Source organism: Coccinella septempunctata, chromosome 2 (genome assembly GCF_907165205.1).
Source record: "Coccinella septempunctata chromosome 2, icCocSept1.1, whole genome shotgun sequence".
Taxonomy (NCBI): domain Eukaryota; kingdom Metazoa; phylum Arthropoda; class Insecta; order Coleoptera; family Coccinellidae; genus Coccinella; species Coccinella septempunctata.
The window spans coordinates 5,411,227-5,432,081 of NC_058190.1; the positions used below are offsets into that span (position 1 = coordinate 5,411,227).

The 20,855-nt window shown below is 32.4% G+C and overlaps 1 protein-coding gene across 1 annotated transcript; it reads right to left on the reverse strand.

The window, feature by feature from the left end:
• Positions 1-5,238: 5,238 nt before the first annotated feature.
• Positions 5,239-14,799, reverse strand: LOC123306270. The gene is made up of 2 exons (XM_044888175.1): positions 13,459-14,799; positions 5,239-5,586 (listed from the first exon to the last, which is right to left on the reverse strand). The coding sequence occupies exons 1-2, from the start codon at positions 13,825-13,827 to the stop codon at positions 5,239-5,241; spliced, it is 717 nt and encodes a 238-aa protein (XP_044744110.1). The 5' UTR covers positions 13,828-14,799.
• Positions 14,800-20,855: the final 6,056 nt, after the last annotated feature.

The following is a 20,855-nucleotide window of genomic DNA, read 5'->3' on the forward strand; positions in this document are numbered from 1 at the left end:
CGAATTACCTGCTCTTCTTTTTTATAATGAAAAATATTTTTTAAAAATTCCTTATTCCTTTGAATAAATCTATAAATTACACTGGGATATTTCAAGGATTTAATTTCACAAAATGAATTTATTCCGTGAAGAATTGGATCTTTGGGATTCAAATTTATCGAGTCATCAAAGGAACAATTAGGTTTTTCAAGTAATATTGCGTCAATTATTTGGCTCCAAATATTAAAGCGTTTGGAATCCATATCGATTTTATGAACAACAAAAATTTAAAAATTTTAGAAATGAAAAAATTAAGAGCGGTATGAATGTATGTTATAAAAATTATAATGAATCAGAAATGGAACTAATTTAAGAAAGGTTGACTTAGCTAAATTCAGTGGAAATAGTCGAACTAGATGGAAGATGGAATATGATCTGCCACAAAACACAAAAATGGCTGCTGCCATTGTGTGGCTAAGTTGCCGTGCAGCTACTTCTTGAATATATTCTCCGTGATCTATTTGCATTTTTATCAAATCTATTATATCGTCTGCATCTCTGTTCTTGTATGCAATCGCTTCGGAATTAATTTTCCTCACAGTTGCATCTGATTTAATAGACTGTAAGTTCCCTAATTGTTTTAGAGTGTTTTTATTTCAAAATAGTTTTCCTCTTATATTTAGAAGGTTTTTTAAATAAAAGTGTCTTTTTTGCAATATCCCTTTCTACAACTCTGACACACAGAGTTATTGGCTGAGGATGACAGAAGTTCAACGAAGAAGAGAAGACATCTACTTTATAATTGCCTATGCGGATAATGAATTTTTTGCAACCATAATTGTTGCAACTATGCTGCATAATTATTGATATAATGGTTTATACGGTTTTTCAAATAATAGGGATAAACAAATTAATCCATCTTATTATTTTTCAAATCTGTTATCCATCCTGTTCATTGGAGTTCGATAGATAATGAAAAAGATTAAATTTTCGTGTCTGCTCCAAATTCTTGATTTAAAATTGCTACATATGTTTCGGCCTTTACAAAATTAGGGCCATCTTCAGGCATCTGCAGACAAATACAAAGATGTATGAAAACAGTAATAAAATAAAAGACAGCAACAGAAAAGTACATGGGAAGAGAAAACAACAGTACAAAGACAAAACAGTAAATCAACATATATTGAGAGTCGAATTGTAAAAAGAAATTTAAGGAAAATAACTTACATGTTTAGAATTATAACCGAAATTATCTGTCATTATCTTTGAACATAGTTTTTGGTAAAATATAAACATTCTGGGAATTTGTAGGTAACGAGCCAGATCTATTAGGAGTTTCTTCAGATAATTGGTAGATAGATTTTGGGATATTAAAACTATCCTCTAAGGAATGCTTTTCAATTTCAAGTGATATGGAAATGGGGTCAAAATTTTCTTCCGAATGTGATATGTTTTCATATTCTAATGGACTATTATTTGCCTTGATTTTCGAATTCATTTCCATGCAAACTCCCTCACTTATTTGGGAAAAACGATTCAAACTAAGGGAACAACTATTTTTTTTCTGACTCGATTCCTGGCGTTGAACAGATATAAGTTTTTTTTACATTGCAGTGTTCACTAAATGGTGAAGAACTTCGTTTATTTTGACGCGCTTTCATACCTGCGACATATTTTCTATAATAATAGTATACATATCTGTTTTTTTCCACATATTTTTCTATTGCCCAATCCGAGTCCTTGACATATTTTTCGAAAATCACTAGATTCACATCTATATGATCTCAACGCTTCAAAAGAAATGTTACTTTTCACAATTGTTTCAATAAAGTGTAATTTTTTGTTTTTCGAATTACCTGCTCTTCTTTTTTATAATGAAAAATATTAAAACTATCTGATGTAATATTTTGTTTGTTCATTTCATTATCCTCTAAGGAATGCTTTTTAATTTCAAGCGATATGGAAATGGGGTCAAAATTTTCTTCCGAATGTGATATGTTTTCATATTCTAATGGACTATTATTTGCCTTGATTTGTTTCCGAATTCCTTTCCATACGAACTCCCTCACTTATTTGGGAAAAACGATTCAAACTAAGGGAACAACTATTTTTTTTTCTGACTCGATTCCTGGCGTTGAACAGATATAAGTTTTTTTTACATTGCAGTGTTCACTAAATGGTGAAGAACTTCGTTTATTTTGACGCGCTTTCATACCTCGACATATTTTCTATAATAATAGTATACATATCTGTTTTTTTCCACATATTTTTCTATTGCCCAATCCGAGTCCTTGACATATTTTTCGAAAATCACTAGATTCACATCTATATGATCTCAACGCTTCAAAAGAAATGTTACTTTTCACAATTGTTTCAATAAAGTGTAATTTTTTGTTTTTCGAATTACCTGCTCTTCTTTTTTATAATGAAAAATATTAAAACTATCTGATGTAATATTTTGTTTGTTCATTTCATTATCCTCTAAGGAATGCTTTTCAATTTCAAGCGATATGGAAATGGGGTCAAAATTTTCTTCCGAATGTGATATGTTTTCATATTCTAATGGACTATTATTTGCCTTGATTTGTTTCCGAATTCCTTTCCATACGAACTCCCTCACTTATTTGGGAAAAACGATTCAAACTAAGGGAACAACTATTTTTTTTTCTGACTCGATTCCTGGCGTTGAACAGATATAAGTTTTTTTTACATTGCAGTGTTCACTAAATGGTGAAGAACTTCGTTTATTTTGACGCGCTTTCATACCTCGACATATTTTCTATAATAATAGTATACATATCTGTTTTTTTCCACATATTTTTCTATTGCCCAATCCGAGTCCTTGACATATTTTTCGAAAATCACTAGATTCACATCTATATGATCTCAACGCTTCAAAAGAAATGTTACTTTTCACAATTGTTTCAATAAAGTGTAATTTTTTGTTTTTCGAATTACCTGCTCTTCTTTTTTATAATGAAAAATATTAAAACTATCTGATGTAATATTTTGTTTGTTCATTTCATTATCCTCTAAGGAATGCTTTTCAATTTCAAGCGATATGGAAATGGGGTCAAAATTTTCTTCCGAATGTGATATGTTTTCATATTCTAATGGACTACTATTTGCCTTGATTTGTGTTTCCGAATTCCTTTCCATGCAAACTCCCTCACTTATTTGGGAAAAACGATTCAAACTAAGGGAACAACTATTTTTTTTTCTGACTCGATTCCTGGCGTTGAACAGATATAAGTTTTTTTTTACATTGCAGTGTTCTTCAAATGGTGAAGAACTTCGTTTATTTTGACGCGAGTTAAGTTTTGTGGGAGAGACTGTAATTAAAAAAAAATTATTTTATTTCAAAATATTACAATGTATGATAATTGTGACGAATGATTCGTACAATAAATCGCGAAGACTAAGTCAGGACTGCTCAATTAGTGGCCCTGAATCTTATTCATAATGACAATGAAAAATACTTCGATAACGGAAAGATTCCATGGACGGATACTCCGTAGGTGCTTGGTCAGCATCCTTGCCACGTGCTGGAATATGTGGGATATGTAACTCCTCCCTCCTCAGTACTTCCATTATGAGGTGAAGAATGGAACTCTTGGTTGAGTTGTTGGGGCTTCTGCCTGGTTTTCTGAACGTGTTGTTTGGGCTTCGACCTGATTTACTGGATTTCGGTCCTTCAGCCATTGTCTCATTTTTTTGGAGTTCATTACTTGCCATGGCCACTACTGCAGATTGAGTCCCACACCGTTGTATTATGGACATGTTGATTCTTGGTATCGAGAAAGCTAGGGAAAGGCGGATAGTGGCAACAGTTTGAGGATGTAGGGCCACACCTACTGGTTCCATCAAGAGGCCAATATCTTTATAATAGATGGGATTTGGAGACCAGACATGTATGCCTAAAGCACATATTAGAAGAGAGGAAGAAAAGAAGATAGACACCCTCATTTTCATGTTTGTCAGTATATATTATTATTGTCTCAGCTGTCTTTTTAGGGACTACCCAAATAGGAGATGACCACGGAGACTGACTAGGCCTGATGATTCCTTGTTTCAACATCAAATTTATCTGGTTTTTTACTTCTTCTTTATGAACGTACGGGTATCTGTAAGATTTCGTATAAGCAGGGATGTCATCTTTGGTTTAGATGCAATGTTTAATTTTATTCGATAATGAAAGTGTTTGATTTTCTCCTTGGAAAATATCGGAATATTTCTTGCATAATTTAAGAATATGAAATTTTTCTTCCTCGTTCAATGTTCAGTTCTAATAAGTTTTTCTATGTCACTATTATCTGAGCAAATGTTGGTATCTATTTGATATATTTCGAAATCATCAGTAATAAAGGGAAAAGAGTCTATTGGATTATTCAGAATTAATATTATATCTTCATCAGTTTTATTCGAAATTTCTACGTTGGCCAATCCATTGCATGAAAAAGTTAAAATTTCAGGTATTTCACAATTTTGTATAATTTGGTTGGGAACCATGGTTCACCTGATAATGGTTTTACAGGGATTTTAGTGATAATTGTTGAATTGGAATCAACTTTAATTTTGAAAGGAAGTTTCGCAGCGGTTTCATGATAATGAATCGCTACAAGAGAAGATGGTGTAATTAACTTAGAATTTTGAAAATCCAGAGTTGCATTTAAAAGTTTTATGTTATCTAAACCTATAAGGCCATCATAAAAGGTGTGAAATTCGAAATCGCCACGTTGGTTAAATTCAGGACAAATTGGTATATTAGCACAAAATTCATGGTGTGAAGTTTGATGGACAGTGGATACAATGAATGGTTTCCGAAAAATGAATTGGGAATAAAACTGCTTTGCGAGTTGAGGATTAATAAAAGATTTAGTGGAACCTGTATCTATAAGTAGTTTCAAAGGAGGATTTTGAATAGATATGAAAGGCAGTTCTCGTTTATTGGAAACATGATATTCTATCAACTCGATGGGTTTTTTGTTGGTAAAGTCCGAAAATTTTCTTCAGTAGTAGGTTCCGATTCGATACTTTCGTAATTCAAATTTTCGGTGTTGAATAATTCTTCGCTGATAAAATCTGGATTACGGGATCTGTTTGGAAAATCGCGTGAAGTGGAGTAATTTTGACGGAATTTGGAAGCAGTATTATTGGTAGAAATACTCATTGGAGTCGGAAAGTTTTGGGTCGGTCTTTTGAATACTTGAGAATGGGTTGGAAATCTGGAAGGAGTATAATTTGGGTTTCGTTGTAAATTTATTGGTCTATTTGAAGGTGTTTGATATTGTCCTCCTCAAGGATGAATTGAAGTGCCTGTGCTAATGAATCTGGCCGCATAGCTCTTATAATAGGGCCTAAAGGATCTCTTAATCCTGCCAGAAAGGTCTTCAAAGCTTGATTTTTGAAAAATACTCTTTTACTTTCTTGATCTCCGGCTCTGCACCGAAGGTCAATATAATTGCAAATAGTGTTCAATAAATGTAAAATTCTTTCATAAAATTCTTGAGGGGATTCATTGAAATTTTGCCTAGAATTAACTAAACCTTGGTTCAAGCTATTTTCATCTCTTTGATCACTAAAATTTTGAATAAGAGCATTTTTAATTTCAATCCAGTTGTTTGTAGCCCCATAAATAACTACTAAGTTATTGGTTTTATTTACATCAAAATAATGACCTAATAAGGCTTCCGAGGCCGCAATAAATCTATGAAGTTTGTTAGGATTTCCATCGAATTCAGGAATAATGCTCAAATCTTTCGAATAAAATTCGGAACAGTAGCCATCTTATTTGTATTCAAATTAATAGAAATTCGTTTTATACTAAGATTTTTGAAAGAGTTTAATAAATCTTGCTCTAAATCAGAATCGTCTTCAAGGATTGAATCGGACCGTATTTTAGAGGAGTCTGACATAAAATGTAAAAGAATCAATATATATTTCAAATATTACAATGTATGATAATTGTGACGAATGATTCGTACAATAAATCGCGAAGACTAAGTCAAGACTGATCAATTAGTGGCCCTGAATCTTATTTATAATGACAATGACAAATAATTCGATAACGGAAAGATTCCATGGACGGATGCTCCGTAGGTGCTTGGTCAGCATCCTTGCCACGTGCTGGAATATGTGGGATATGTAACTCGCGCTTTCATAACTGCGATATGTTTTCTATAATAATAGTATACATATTTGTTTTTTCCCACATATTTTTCTATTGCCCAATCCTTGACATATTTTTTTCGAAAATCTCTAGATTCACATCTATATGATCTCAACGCTTCATAAGAAATGTTACTTTTCACAATTGTTTCAATAAAGTGTAATTTTTTGTTTTTCGAATTACCTGCTCTTCTTTTTTATAATGAAAAATATTAAAACTATCTGATGTAACATTTTGTTTGTTCATTTCATTATCCTCTAAGGAATGCTTTTCAATTTCAAGTGATATGGAAATGGGGTCAAAATTTTCTTCCGAATGTGATATGTTTTCATATTCTAATGGACTATTCTTTGCCTTGATTTGTGTTTCCGAATTCCTTTTCATGCAAACTCTCTCACTTATTTGGGAAAAACGATTCAAACTAAGGGAACTACTAATTTTTTTTCTGACTCTATTCCTGGCGTTGAACAAATATAAGTTTTTTTTACATTGCAGTTTTCACTAAATGGTGAAGAACTTCGTATATTTTGACGCGCTTTCATACCTGCGATATATTTTCTATAATAATAGTATACACATTTGTTTTTTCCCACATATTTTTCTATTGCCCAATTCGAGTCTTTGACATATTTTTCTAAAATCACTAGATTCACATCTATATGATCTCAACGCTTTATAAGAAATGTTACTTTTCACAATTGTTTCAATAAAGTGTAATTTTTTGTTTTTCGAATTACCTGCTCTTCTTTTTTATAATGAAAAATATTTTTTAAAGTTTCCTTATTCCTTTCAATAAATCCATAAATTACACTGGGATATTTCAAGGATTTAATTTTACAAAATGAACTTATTCCGTGAAGAATTGGATCTTTGGAATTCAAAGTGATCAAGTCATCAAAGGAACAATTAGGTTTTTCAAGTAATATTGCGTCAATTATTTGGCTCGAAATATCAAAGCGTTTGGAATCCATATCCATTTTATGAACAACAAAAATTTAAAAATTTTAGAAATGCAAAAATTAAGAGCGGTATGAATGTATGTTATAAGAATTATAATGAATCAGAAATGGAACTAATTTAAAAAAGGTTGACTTAGCTGAATTCAGTGGAAATAGTCGAAGTAGATGGAAGATGGAATATGATCTGCCACAAAACACAAACATGGCTGCTGCCATTGTGTGGCTTAGTTGCCGTGCAGCTACTTCTTGAATATATTCTCCGTGATCTATTTGCATTTTTATCAAATCAATTATATCGTCTGCATCTCTGTCCTTGTATGCAATCGCTTCGGATTTAATTTTCCTCACAGTTGCATCCGATTTAATAAACTGTAAGTTCTCTAATTGTTTTAGAGTTTTTTTTATTTCAAAATAGTTTTCCTCTTATATTCAAAAGGTTTTTTAAATAAAAGTTTCTTTTTTGCAATATCCCTTTCTACTCCTCTAACTCACAAAGTTATTGGCTGAGGATGACAGAAATTCAACGAAGAAGAGAAGACATCTACTTTATAATTACCTATGCAGATAATGAATTTTTTGCAACCATAATTGTTGCAACTATGCTGCTTAATTATTGATATAATGGTTTATACGGTTTTTCAAATAATAGGAATAAACAAATTAATCCATCTTATTATTTTTCATTGTGATCGGCCATGAGGTACGGTCAATTTGAGATGTCCCTTCGAAAATGCTGCGATCTGTGAACATGGTTTTTGGTAAAATATACACATTCTAGGAATTTTTAGGTAACGAGCCAGATCTATTAGGGGTTTCTTCAGATAGTTGGTAGATAGATCTCGGGATATTAAAACTATCTGATGTATAATATTTTGATTGTTCGTTTCATTATCCTCTAAGGAATGCTTTTCAATTTCAAGTGATATGGAAATGAGGTCAAAATTTTCTTCCGAATGTGATATGTTTTCATATTCTAATGGACAACTATTTGCCTTGATTTGTGTTTCCGAATTCCTTTTCATGCAAACTCCCTCACTTATTTGTGAAAAACGATTCAAACTAAGGGAACTACTATTTTTTTTTCTGACTCGATTCCTGGCGTTGAGCAGATATAAGTTTTTTTACATTGCAGTGTTCACTAAATAGTGAAGAACTTCGTTTATTTTGACGCGCTTTCATACCTGTAATATATTTTCTATAATAATCAAAGAATAACAGTATCTGATATTCAGGGTTTGATATTATTCAAAATATAATAGTAATTGGCGACGTTTCGGGCAGTACCCTTTTTTTAGCCTGTAAAAAACAATATAAACAATGGAAAAAACAACAAGAACAATCAAACAATTTATAAGTATTATAAAATTCTAAACACTTTGTTGGATAGAGATCTAATTCTTTTATTACCTTCGAAATAATTTATTTTGAGTTATTTCCCAACTTATTCGTTGGATGTCATTGGGGTTATGATTTTAAATGATTCTGGAGTTGTCACGTCAAAAATGATTTCCTCTTCTTGTTTGTTTTCGTTGGTCGGCTCATTTGAGACTGTTCAAAATAGTAGAGTAGTGTATACTATAATAATAGTATACATATGTGTATTTTCCCACATATTTTTCCATTGCCTAATCCGAGTCTTTGACATATTTTTCGAAAATCACTAGATTCACATCTATATGATCTCAACGCTTCATAAGAAATGTTACTTTTCACAATTGTTTCAATAAAGTGTAATTTTTTGTTTTTCGAATTACCTGCTCTTCTTTTTATAATGAAAAATATTTTTTAAAGTTTTCTTATTCCTTTGAATAAATCTATAAATAACACTGGGATATTTCAAGGATTTAATTTTACAAAATCAACTCATTCCGTGAAGAATTGGTTCTTTGGGATTCAAATTGATCAAGTCATCAAAGAAACAATTAGGTTTTTCAAGTAATATTGCGTCAATTATTTGGTTCGAAATATTAAAGCGTTTGGAATCCATAACCATTTTATGAACAACAAAAATTTTAGAAATGAAAAAATTAAAAGCGGTATGAATGTATGTTATAAAAATTATAATGAATCAGAAATGGAACTAATTTAAGAAAGGTTGACTTAGCTAAATTCAGTGGAAATAGTCGAAGTATATGGAAGATGGAATATGATCTGCCACAAAACACAAATATGGCTGCTGCCATTGTGTGGCTTAGTTGCCGTGCAGCTACTTCTTGAATATATTCTCCGTGATCTATTTGCATTTTTATCAAATCTATTATATCGTCTGCATCTCTGTCCTTGTATGCAATCGCTTCGGATTTAATTTTCCTCACAGTTGCATCCGATTTGATAGACTGTAAGTTCCCTAATTGTATTAAAGTTTTTTTCATTTCAAAATAGTTTTCCTCTTATATTCAGAAGGTTTTTCAAATAAAAGTGTCTTTTTTGCAATATCCCTTTCTACAACTCTGACACACAGAGTTATTGGCTGAGGATGACAGAAGTTCAACGAAGAAGAGAAGACATCTACTTTACAATTGCCTATGCGGATAATGAATTTTTTGCAACCATAATTGTTGCAACTATGCTGCATAATTATTGGTATAATGGTTTATACGGTTTTTCAAATAATAGGGAAAAACAAATTAATCCATCTTATTATTATTCAAATCTGTTATCCATCCTGTTCATTGGAGTCTGATAGATAATGAAAAAGATGAAATTTTCGTGTCTGCTCCAAATTCTTTATTTACAATTGCTACATATGTTTCGGCCCTTACAAAATTAGGGCCATCTTCAGGCATCTGCAGACAAATACAAAGATGTATGAAAACAGTAATAAAATAAAAGACAGCAACAGAAAAGTACATGGAAAGAGAAAACAACAGTACAAAGACAAAACAGTAAATCAACATATATTGAGAGTCGAATTGTAAAAAGAAATTTAAGGAGATAACTTACATGTTTAGAATTATAACCGAAATTATCTGTCATTATCTTTGAACATAGTTTTTGGTAAAATATAAACATTCTGGGAATTTGTAGGTAACGAGCCAGATCTATTAGGAGTTTCTTCAGATAATTGGTAGATAGATCTTGGGATATTAAAACTATCTGATGTAATATTTTGTTTGTTCATTTCATTATCCTCTAAGGAATGCTTTTCAATTTCAAGTGATATGGAAATGGGGTCAAAATTTTCTTCCGAATGTGATATGTTTTCATATTCTAATGGACTATTATTTGCCTCGATTTGTTTTCGAATTCCTTTCCATGCAAACTCCCTCACTTATTTGGGAAAAACGATTCAAACTAAGGGAACAACTATTTTTTTTTCTGACTCGATTCCTGGCGTTGAACAGATATAAGTTTTTTTTTTACATTGCAGTGTTCACTAAATGGTGAAGAACTTCGTTTATTTTGACGCGCTTTCATACCTGCGACATATTTTCTATAATAATAGTATACATATCTGTTTTTTTCCACATATTTTTCTATTGCCCAATCAGAGTCCTTGACATATTTTTCGAAAATCACTGGATTCACATCTATATGATCTCAACGGTTCAAAAGAAATGTTACTTTTCACAATTGTTTCAATAAAGTGTAATTTTTTGTTTTTCGAATTACCTGCTCTTCTTTTTTATAATGAAAAATATTAAAACTATCTGATGTAATATTTTGTTTCTTCATTTCATTATCCTTTAAGGAATGCTTTTCAATTTCAAGTGATATGGAAATGGGGTCAAAATTTTCTTCCGAATGTGATATGTTTTCATATTCTAATGGACTATTATTTGCCTTGATTTGTTTCCGAATTCCTTTCCATGCAAACTCCCTCACTTATTTGGGAAAAACGATTCAAACTAAGGGAACAACTATTTTTTTTTTCTGACTCGATTCCTGGCGTTGAACAGATATAAGTTTTTTTTACATTGCAGTGTTCTTCAAATGGTGAAGAACTTCGTTTATTTTGACGCGAGTTAAGTTTTGTGGGAGAGACTGTAATTAAAAAAAAATTATTTTATTTCAAAATATTACAATGTATGATAATTGTGACGAATGGTTCGTACAAAAAATCGCGAAGACTAAGTCAAGACTGATCAATTAGTGGCCCTGAATCTTATTTATAATGACAATGAAAAATAATTCGATAACGGAAAGTTTCCATGGACGGATGCTCCGTAGGTGCTTGGTCAGCATCCTTGCCACGTGCTGGAATATGTGGGATATGTAACTCCTCCCTCCTCAGTACTTCCATTATGGGGTGAAGAATGGAACTCTTGGTTGAGTTGTTGGGGCTTCTGCCTGGTTTTCTGAACGTGTTGTTTGGGCTTCGACCTGGTTTACTGGATTTCGGTCCTTCAGCCATTGTCTATTTTTTTTGGAGTTCATTACTTGCCATGGCCACTTCTGCAGATTGAATCCCACACCGTTGTGTTATGGTCATGTTGATTCTTGGTATCGTGAAAGCTAGGGAAAGGCGGATAGTGGAAACAGTTTGATGATGTAGGGCCACACCTACTGGTTCCATCAAGAGGCCAATATCTTTATAATAGATGGGATTTGGAGACCAGACATGTATGCCTAAAGCACATATTAGAAGAGAGGAAGAAAAGAAGATAGACACCCTCATTTTCATGTTTGTCGGTATATATTATTATTGTCTCAGCTGTCTTTTTAGGGACTACCCAAATAGGAGATGACCATGGAGACTGACTAGGCCTAATGATTCCTTGTTTCAACATCAAATGATGCAATGTTTAATTTTATTCGAAAATGAAAGTGTTTGATTTTCTCTGTGGAAAATATCGGAATATTTCTTGCATAATTTAAGAATATGAAATTTTTCTTCCTCGTTCATATGTTCAGTTCTAATAAGTTTTTCTATGTCACTATTATCTGAGCAAATGTTGGTATCTATTTGATATATTTCGAAATCATCAGTAATAAAAGGAAAAGAGTCTATCGGATTATTCAAAATTAATATTATATCTTCATCAGTTTTATTCGAAATTTCTACGTTGGCATTGCATGAAAAAGTTGAAATTTCAGGTATTTCACAATTTTGTATAATTTGGTTGGGAACCATGGTTTCACCTGATAATGGTTTCACAGGGATTTTAGTGATAATTGTTGAATTGGAATCAACTTTAATTTTGAATGGAAGTTTCGCAGCGGTTTCATGATAATGAATCGCTACAAGAGAAGATGGTGTAATTAACTTAGAATTTTGAAAATCCAGAGTTGCATTTAAAAGTTTTATGTTATCTAAACCTATAAGGCCATCATAAAAGGTGTGAAATTTGAATAAGTAAAATTCGAAATCGCCACGTTGGTTAAATTCAGGAAAAATTGGTATATTAGCACAAAATTCATGGTGTGAAGTTTGATGGACAGTGGATACAATGAATGGTTTCCGGAAAATGAAGTGGGAATAAAACTGCTTTGCGAGTTGAGGATTAAAAAAAGATTTAGTGGAACCTGTATCTATAAGTAGTTTCAGAGGAGGATTTTGAATAGATATGAAAGGCAGTTCTCGTTTATTGGAAACATGATATTCTATCAACTCGATGGGTTTTTTGTTGGTAAAGTCCGGAAATTTTCTTCAGTAGTATGTTCCGATTCGATACTTTCGTAATTCAAATTTTCGGTGTTGAATAATTCTTCGCTGATAAAATCTGGATTACGGGATCTGTTTGGAAAATCGCGTGAAGTGGAGTAATTTTGACGGAATTTGGAAGCAGTATTATTGGTAGAAATACTCATTGGAGTCGGAAAGTTTTGGGCCGGTCTTTTGAATACTTGAGAATGGGTTGGAAATCTGGAAGGAGTATAATTTGGGTTTCGTTGTAAATTTATTGGTCTACTTGGAAATCTTTGTGCATTTTGTGTACTGGAGAATTGATTAGGTCTTGGAAAATGAGGTGACGAAAAATGGGGAGATGGAAATCGTGAATTCATGTTGAAAGATGTTCTAAAGTTAGCTCTATTTTGGTTTGGTCGTTTAGGAATAGTAAAATTATTACATTTTTGAAGGTGTTTGATATTGTCCTCCTCAAGGATGAATTGAAGTGCCTGTGCTAATGAATCTGGCCGCATAGCTCTTATAATAGGGCCTAAAGGATCTCTTAATCCTGCCAGAAAGGTCTTTAAAGCTTGATTTTTGAAAAATACTCTTTTACTTTCTTGATCTTCGGCTCTGCACCGAAGGTCGATATAATTGCAAATAGTGTTCAATAAATGTAAAATTCTTTCATAAAATTCTTGAGGGGATTCATTGAAATTTTGCCTAGAATTAACTAAATCTTGGTTCAAGCTATTTTCATCTCTTTGATCACTAAAATTTTGAATAAGAGCATTTTTAATTTCAATCCAGTTGTTTGTAGCCCCATAAATAACTACTATTTCTTCAGCTCGACCATGCAATTTATTAAGAATGCCATTTAATAAAAGCAAATTTTGAAAGTTATTGGTGTTATTTACATCAAAATAATGACCTAACAAGGCTTCCGAGGCCGCAATAAATCTATGAAGTTTGTTAGGATTTCCATCGAAATCAGGAATAATGCTCAAATCTTTCGAATCAAAATTTGGAACAGTAGCCATCTTATTTGTATTTAAATTAATAGAAATTGGTTTTATACTAAGATTTTTGAAAGAGTTTAATGAATCTTGCTCTAAATCAGAATCGTCTTCAAGGATTGAATCGGACCGTATTTTAGAGGAGTCTGACATAAAATGCAAAAGAATCAATATATCAGTATAACTCACCACTTAGTGAAGAATGCTAATTCCATGCGGTTTCCTGGATGGACCCACTGGATGATAGGTTCGGATTTTTGCAGGTTTCTGGATAGAACGTCACAAAAACTCCGTCGACTGCGCCAGTTAAGTTTTGTGGGAGAGACTGTAATTAGAAAAAATTATTTTATTTCAAATATTACAATGTATGATAATTGTGACGAATGATTCGTACAAAAAATCGCGAAGACTAAGTCAAGACTGATCAATTAGTGGCCCTGAATCTTATTTATAATGACAATGAAAAATAATTCGATAACGGAAAGATTCCATGGACGGATGCTCCGTAGGTGCTTGGTCAGCATCCTTGCCACGTGCTGGAATATGTGGGATATGTAACTCGCGCTTTCATAACTGCGATATGTTTTCTATAATAATAGTATACATATTTGTTTTTTCCCACATATTTTTCTATTGCCCAATCCGAGTCCTTGACATATTTTTTTCGAAAATCACTAGATTCACATCTATATGATCTCAACGCTTCATAAGAAATGTTACTTTTCACAATTGTTTCAATAAAGTGTAATTTTTTGTCTTTCGAATTACCTGCTCTTCTTTTTTATAATGAAAAATATTGAAACTATCTGATGTAATATTTTGTTTGTTCATTTCATTATCCTCTAAGGAATGCTTTTCAATTTCAAGTGATATGGAAATGGGGTCAAAATTTTCTTCCGAATGTGATATGTTTTCATATTCTAATGGACTATTATTTGCCTTGATTTGTTTCCGAATTCCTTTCCATGCAAACTCCCTCACTTATTTGGGAAAAACGATTCAAACTAAGGGAACAACTATTTTTTTTCTGACTCGATTCCTGGCGTTGAACAGATATAAGTTTTTTTTTACATTGCAGTGTTCACTAAATGGTGAAGAACTTCGTTTATTTTGACGCGCTTTCAGACCTGCGATATGATTTCTAAAATAATAGTATACATATCTGTTTTTTTCCACATATTTTTCTATTGCCCAATCCGAGTCCTTGACATATTTTTCGAAAATCACTAGATTCACATCTATATGATCTCAACGCTTCATAAGAAATGTTACTTTTCACAATTGTTTCAATAAAGTGTAATTTTTTGTTTTTCGAATTACCTGCTCTTCTTTTTTATAATGAAAAATATTAAAACTATCTGATGTAACATTTTGTTTGTTCATTTCATTATCCTCTAAGGAATGCTTTTTAATTTCAAGTGATATGGAAATGGGGTCAAAATTTTCTTCCGAATGTGATATGTTTTCATATTCTAATGGACTATTATTTGCCTTGATTTGTTTCAGAATTCCTTTCCATGCAAACTCCCTCACTTATTTGGGAAAAACGATTCAAACTAAGGGAACAACTATTTTTTTTTTCTGACTCGATTCCTGGCGTTGAACAGATATAAGTTTTTTTTACATTGCAGTGTTCACTAAATGGTGAAGAACTTCGTTTATTTTGACGCGCTTTCATACCTGCGATATGTTTTCTATAATAATAGTATACATATTTGTTTTTTCCCACATATTTTTCTATTGCCCAATCCGAGTCCTTGACATATTTTTTTCGAAAATCACTAGATTCACATCTATATGATCTCAACGCTTCATAAGAAATGTTACTTTTCACAATTGTTTCAATAAAGTGTAATTTTTTGTCTTTCGAATTACCTGCTCTTCTTTTTTATAATGAAAAATATTGAAACTATCTGATGTAATATTTTGTTTGTTCATTTCATTATCCTCTAAGGAATGCTTTTCAATTTCAAGTGATATGGAAATGGGGTCAAAATTTTCTTCCGAATGTGATATGTTTTCATATTCTAATGGACTATTATTTGCCTTGATTTGTTTCCGAATTCCTTTCCATGCAAACTCCCTCACTTATTTGGGAAAAACGATTCAAACTAAGGGAACAACTATTTTTTTTCTGACTCGATTCCTGGCGTTGAACAGATATAAGTTTTTTTTACATTGCAGTGTTCACTAAATGGTGAAGAACTTCGTTTATTTTGACGCGCTTTCATACCTGCGATATGTTTTCTATAATAATAGTATACATATCTGTTTTTTTCCACATATTTTTTATTGCCCAATCCGAGTCCTTGACATATTTTTTTCGAAAATCACTGGATTCACATCTATATGATCTCAACGCTTCATAACAAATGTTACTTTTCACAATTGTTTCAATAAAGTATAATTTTTTGTTCTTGGAATTACCTGCCCTTCTTTTTTATAATGAAAAATATTAAAACTATCTGATGTAATATTTTGTTTGTACATTTCATTATCCTCTAAGGAATGCTTTTCAATTTCAAGTGATATGGAAATGGGGTCAAAATTTTCTTCCGAATGTGATATGTTTTCATATTCTAATGGACTATTATTTGCCTTGATTTGTGTTTCCGAATTCCTTTCCATGCAAACTCCCTCACTTATTTGGGAAAAACGATTCAAACTAAGGGAACTACTATTTTTTTTCTGACTCGATTCCTGGCGTTGAACAGATATAAGTTTTTTTTACATTGCAGTGTTCACTAAATGGTGAAGAATTTCGTTTATTTTGACGCGCTTTCATACCTGCGATATGTTTTCTATAATAATAGTATACATATCTGTTTTTTTCCACATATTTTTCTATTGCCCAATCCGAGTCCTTGACATATTTTTCGAAAATCACTAGATTCACATCTATATGATCTCAACGCTTCATAAGAAATGTTACTTTTCACAATTGTTTCAATAAAGTGTAATTTTTTGTTTTTCGAATTGCCTGCTCTTCTTTTTTATGATGAAAAATATTTTTTGAAGTTTCCTTATTCCTTTGAATTAATCTATAAATTACACTAGGATATTTCAAGGATTTAATTTTACAAAATGAACTTATTCCGTGAAGAATTGGATCTTTGGGTATGAATGTATGTTATAAAAATTATAATCAATCAGAAATGGAACTAAAGGTTGACTTAGCTGAATTCAGTCGAAATAGTCGAAGTAGATGAAAGATGGAATATGATCTGCCACAAAACACAAATATGGCTGCTGCCATTGTGTAGCTAAGTTGCCGTGCAGCTACTTCTTGAATATATTCTCCGTGATCTATTTGCATTTTGATGAAACTTAATCAAACAATTCCTCTTGTCATTATAACATAAAAATACCTTATATTTAGTATAAGTTTTCATTGAACAAACTTGACGATTTTTCTGCCACATTGGCAAGTGTCCAATATTGTCAGTCCTCACAGCGGTCAGGGGTAGGTCCTGATGCTTTTCTCATTTTCTTCCTCTGAGTTGGTGTCCTAGGGCTTGAATAAACTGATGGACTTCCAAGGCGCCTCGATAGTGGTGAACTGGTCACTGAATTAGCCAATGGACGACCCCGTTTACAAGGAAGAGCCATTTGCTTTGCGCAGGTGTCCCGAAACGGCTTGTTTGAAGGCACCAGAGATAAATAAGAGTCTAGGTTTATTTTTTCGTCACAAAATCCACGCAGGGTCTACTCTACCACTAAGAAAGAAAAAGACAGCTTAGCATGAGGAAAACGTGAAGCAAATTGAAGCGAAACCATATCCGCGTGCGTAATTGATAATCATGCTTGTATGCATACAAAACGACATATGTCTGAGAGAAAAAAGCGAAGAATGCATACGAACCCAGATATGGTTCCGAAACAATTGGTGTTGAAAAAAAGGTGAAATTGAATAGAAAGTGCAAATCTATTATAGTACATACGAACTAGAGGTTATGACAAACAACAAAACATTTTCTGTTGCTCGAAAAACTCACCTTTTCATTTTTATTGCTTTTTGCAAAGTTGAGAATCGCACCTGCATGTTAACATTCACTCACAATGTCTAGAAAAGTGAGGTTATATCCAAGTGGCCTGTGATCATGGATAAATGAATGCGTTTTGTTATTGCTAATGATATAACAAATACACTTCGTTAGGGTCCTTACTTTAATTTTTCATTTTTTTTTTAGAATAAATGAACTCTAAACATGTCAAACCGCTTATGGTGTCATGCTCTGTTCGTGATCTCAACATGATACATGGCAAAGGAAGAACAATGTTACAAATTGTCACGTAGATATCAAGGAGCGGGAACATGAAATTTACAAAATGTGAATATAATTTGGATACAGCACAGGTACATCCCAAATATCGTTTCAGACGCAGAAAAATAACACATAAAACAAAGTTCCCCATTCGATCCCACAAGAAAACATAACAGATATGTTACTGGTCACCTGGGAAGCGTTTCACCAAAAATCACCTATAAAAAACTTTCGAAATGAAATAGATCCTAATACGACCCTAGACCGTTTGTTAATTGAATTATCGTAAAGCACATTTTGTAATAATTCAGGGGTGCCCCAGGGTTCTCACCTGGGACCACTCTTTTTTATTATATATTTAAACACTATAGGAAAGTGTTTCAAAAATTGCATTTTTCTATTGTATGCCGACGACCTCAAATTTTTCAGAGGAGAAGGGAGTGGAGGACATTATTCTCATGTTGTATCGTTTAGTATATTGGCTCGTTCGATATTCACGTGGCAATGAAAATGGAAGCTTAGGATTGCCGAATTGTTCTCATTATTTCTTAACTTACACGATTTAATGAAATGGCTCATTTCGATACCAACTGACAGAAGAGACTCAGGACACAAGTGTAAAAAATAGAATAAAACTAATAAAATATAAAAATAAATAAAATCAATGAAATCTCACCAATAAAATTCGTCTAAATTATTCACGAATTTTTTCACAATGGGCATCACAATCTTCTTGTTCGAACATTCCAACAATCGTCGTAAAAATAGGATGAAATGGGGAAACATCATAGAACTTTTTCAACATAACTAACATAAGCACTTTCATGAAACTGCCTCGATTTTCTACATTTTTTTTCAACCTAAATCGCAGGATACAACAATTATTATTCTCTAAAGTGACCTGATGCCTTTAATCCGTTGAACTTGGTACTGAACCATTCATTGTCCAGCCATATGTTTATGTTTTGTTTTGTTTTTCCGAATCCGGAGTCACCTTCCACAGTCCCGTACTCGAAATTCATTGAAATTTTGTCGAATTTCTTGGGGTTGTATCTCAGCCATCCTGGATATTTTATAGAGACAATTCTTGGTGAAACGACTTATTTTGATGAGTTCTACCTTCTGCAAAGAAAAGCTAAAAACATCCTGTATATAAGAAGTTGTCTCATGTTTATATTCATATTTTCATCATCTCAATGTTGAGCTGCAATATTGTACCTATTACTTATGTTATAGGTTATGCTACTATCTAATGATTACAGGGTAGAAGTGGTTGTAGAAAAAAAGGAAAGTTTGGATGGTTTAACACCTTGCTACTTACCAATTTGAACTGAAAACTACCCTTATTGTACTCGAAACCGTGCTGCTATACTACTCTGAATGCAACTTGAATATTTATCAATTTTATACATTATGGAAATTGTTGCATTATATAGAACATAATCACAGATGTCATTGCGCCAGGAGTTTTATGTACCAAAATAACATGAAAATTCTTGATCCCATAAATTTCTTTCGCGTCGAAAAAACAAATTTGTAGTATTATAGACATTGAAATTAAACATGATATTTTCATTGCATAAGCAATTTAATTGGAATAAAAACAGGCACAGTGACATCTAGATGTTCTTCAATAAAAAAAGAGTATTTACGAGAGAAATTGCAAGAGTAAATACTGAATGAGTGAATTAAGTATTTAAACGGAGATTGACAAGATATTACTTGCCCTTAATCGTTTCATCAACGTTCCAATAAAAAAAAGGTTATAAAATTCGGTTGACATAAAATTGAACTGAAATTTCGGAAACGTTCCTGATCAAGTGAGATCTTTTTCACCATTTAAAGTCCATCAGGATACTTATGCCCGAAATATTAATCACCAAGCATTAGTTGAGATAGTCATGCCAATAATATTTGTAATCGAAAAATAGTCTCCGATATCTCTTTGATAGCAGTTATAATACGAGTCTGAACTAAGATGAGGTGCGAGCCATTAGTCGGATATAATTCCAATTTTATGAGGTCATCGTCTGAACTTCTGACTTCCATAAATCTTTCATGTATGTAATGCAAACTGACATTTCAGATCTATCACACGTTTGCCATATTTCAGATCGACGGATGTTGCACTAGTAAATTTTTCAATGGGAAACTGTATTCGAACATATTTCAATGTATTGAAATATCGATACAGAAATAATTTTGCCTTGAGGTCAGATCGAGGCTTGGGCCTGCCTGCATGGAAATAAATTCAGATCTATGAACGATGAAACGCTTTCAATACTGGATGACAGAAGGAGGATCAAATGAACCCCAATTGACTCAAAAATAATGATCTTTACGCAAAGTCGTGCTTGAGCCTGAATCCACAGGATTCAATTTCCAGGCACTATGAGGCACGCAACTACGATGATATAAATATGGACTTATTTGAAAAAAAAAAGGTCAATTATGGGAGTTCTTCATAAGAAACGCCTGAGTGCAAAATAATTATTCAAGCATTTCTTATTACCCAAAGTGTCCTGAGTGGATTCGTCATACGTCAAGAATTGAAAGCTTTCATTGATCTCAGTTGTATAATGCAAGCTTGATCTGATTTCTTTTCGAAGCTATCTGACAAAATCAAAGCTCAAAAAAGTTTCAATCTGAAATATCAGTTTCATCAATGTTTTATTCAATGTTTTTTTCTACTTTTTGGAGTCTATTAATTTTTATATTATTACTGGCAGGCTCGTAACGACAATAAAATGACCTAGCTTCCACAATGATGAACCATTCAATTTCGAGGCTAAGGTATCTAGGTTGACTGTCTTATTTTCACATAGGGAAGTTTCCTAAATCTCTATACTCAAATTATTATCATTTTTATTATTACATAGAAGAGTCGGGACATTGAATGTTATGGGGAAGTTTTTT

Bases quoted from the DNA above. Each gene is read 5' to 3' on its own strand.
- LOC123306270 (XM_044888175.1), bottom strand. From the start codon at position 13,827: ATGTCAGACTCCTCTAAAATACGGTCCGATTCAATCCTTGAAGACGAT. The intron at 5,587-13,458 runs ATTAAAAATGCT...AACTGGATTGAA, and splicing joins CTACAAACAACTGGATTGAA to ATTAAAAATGCTCTTATTCA.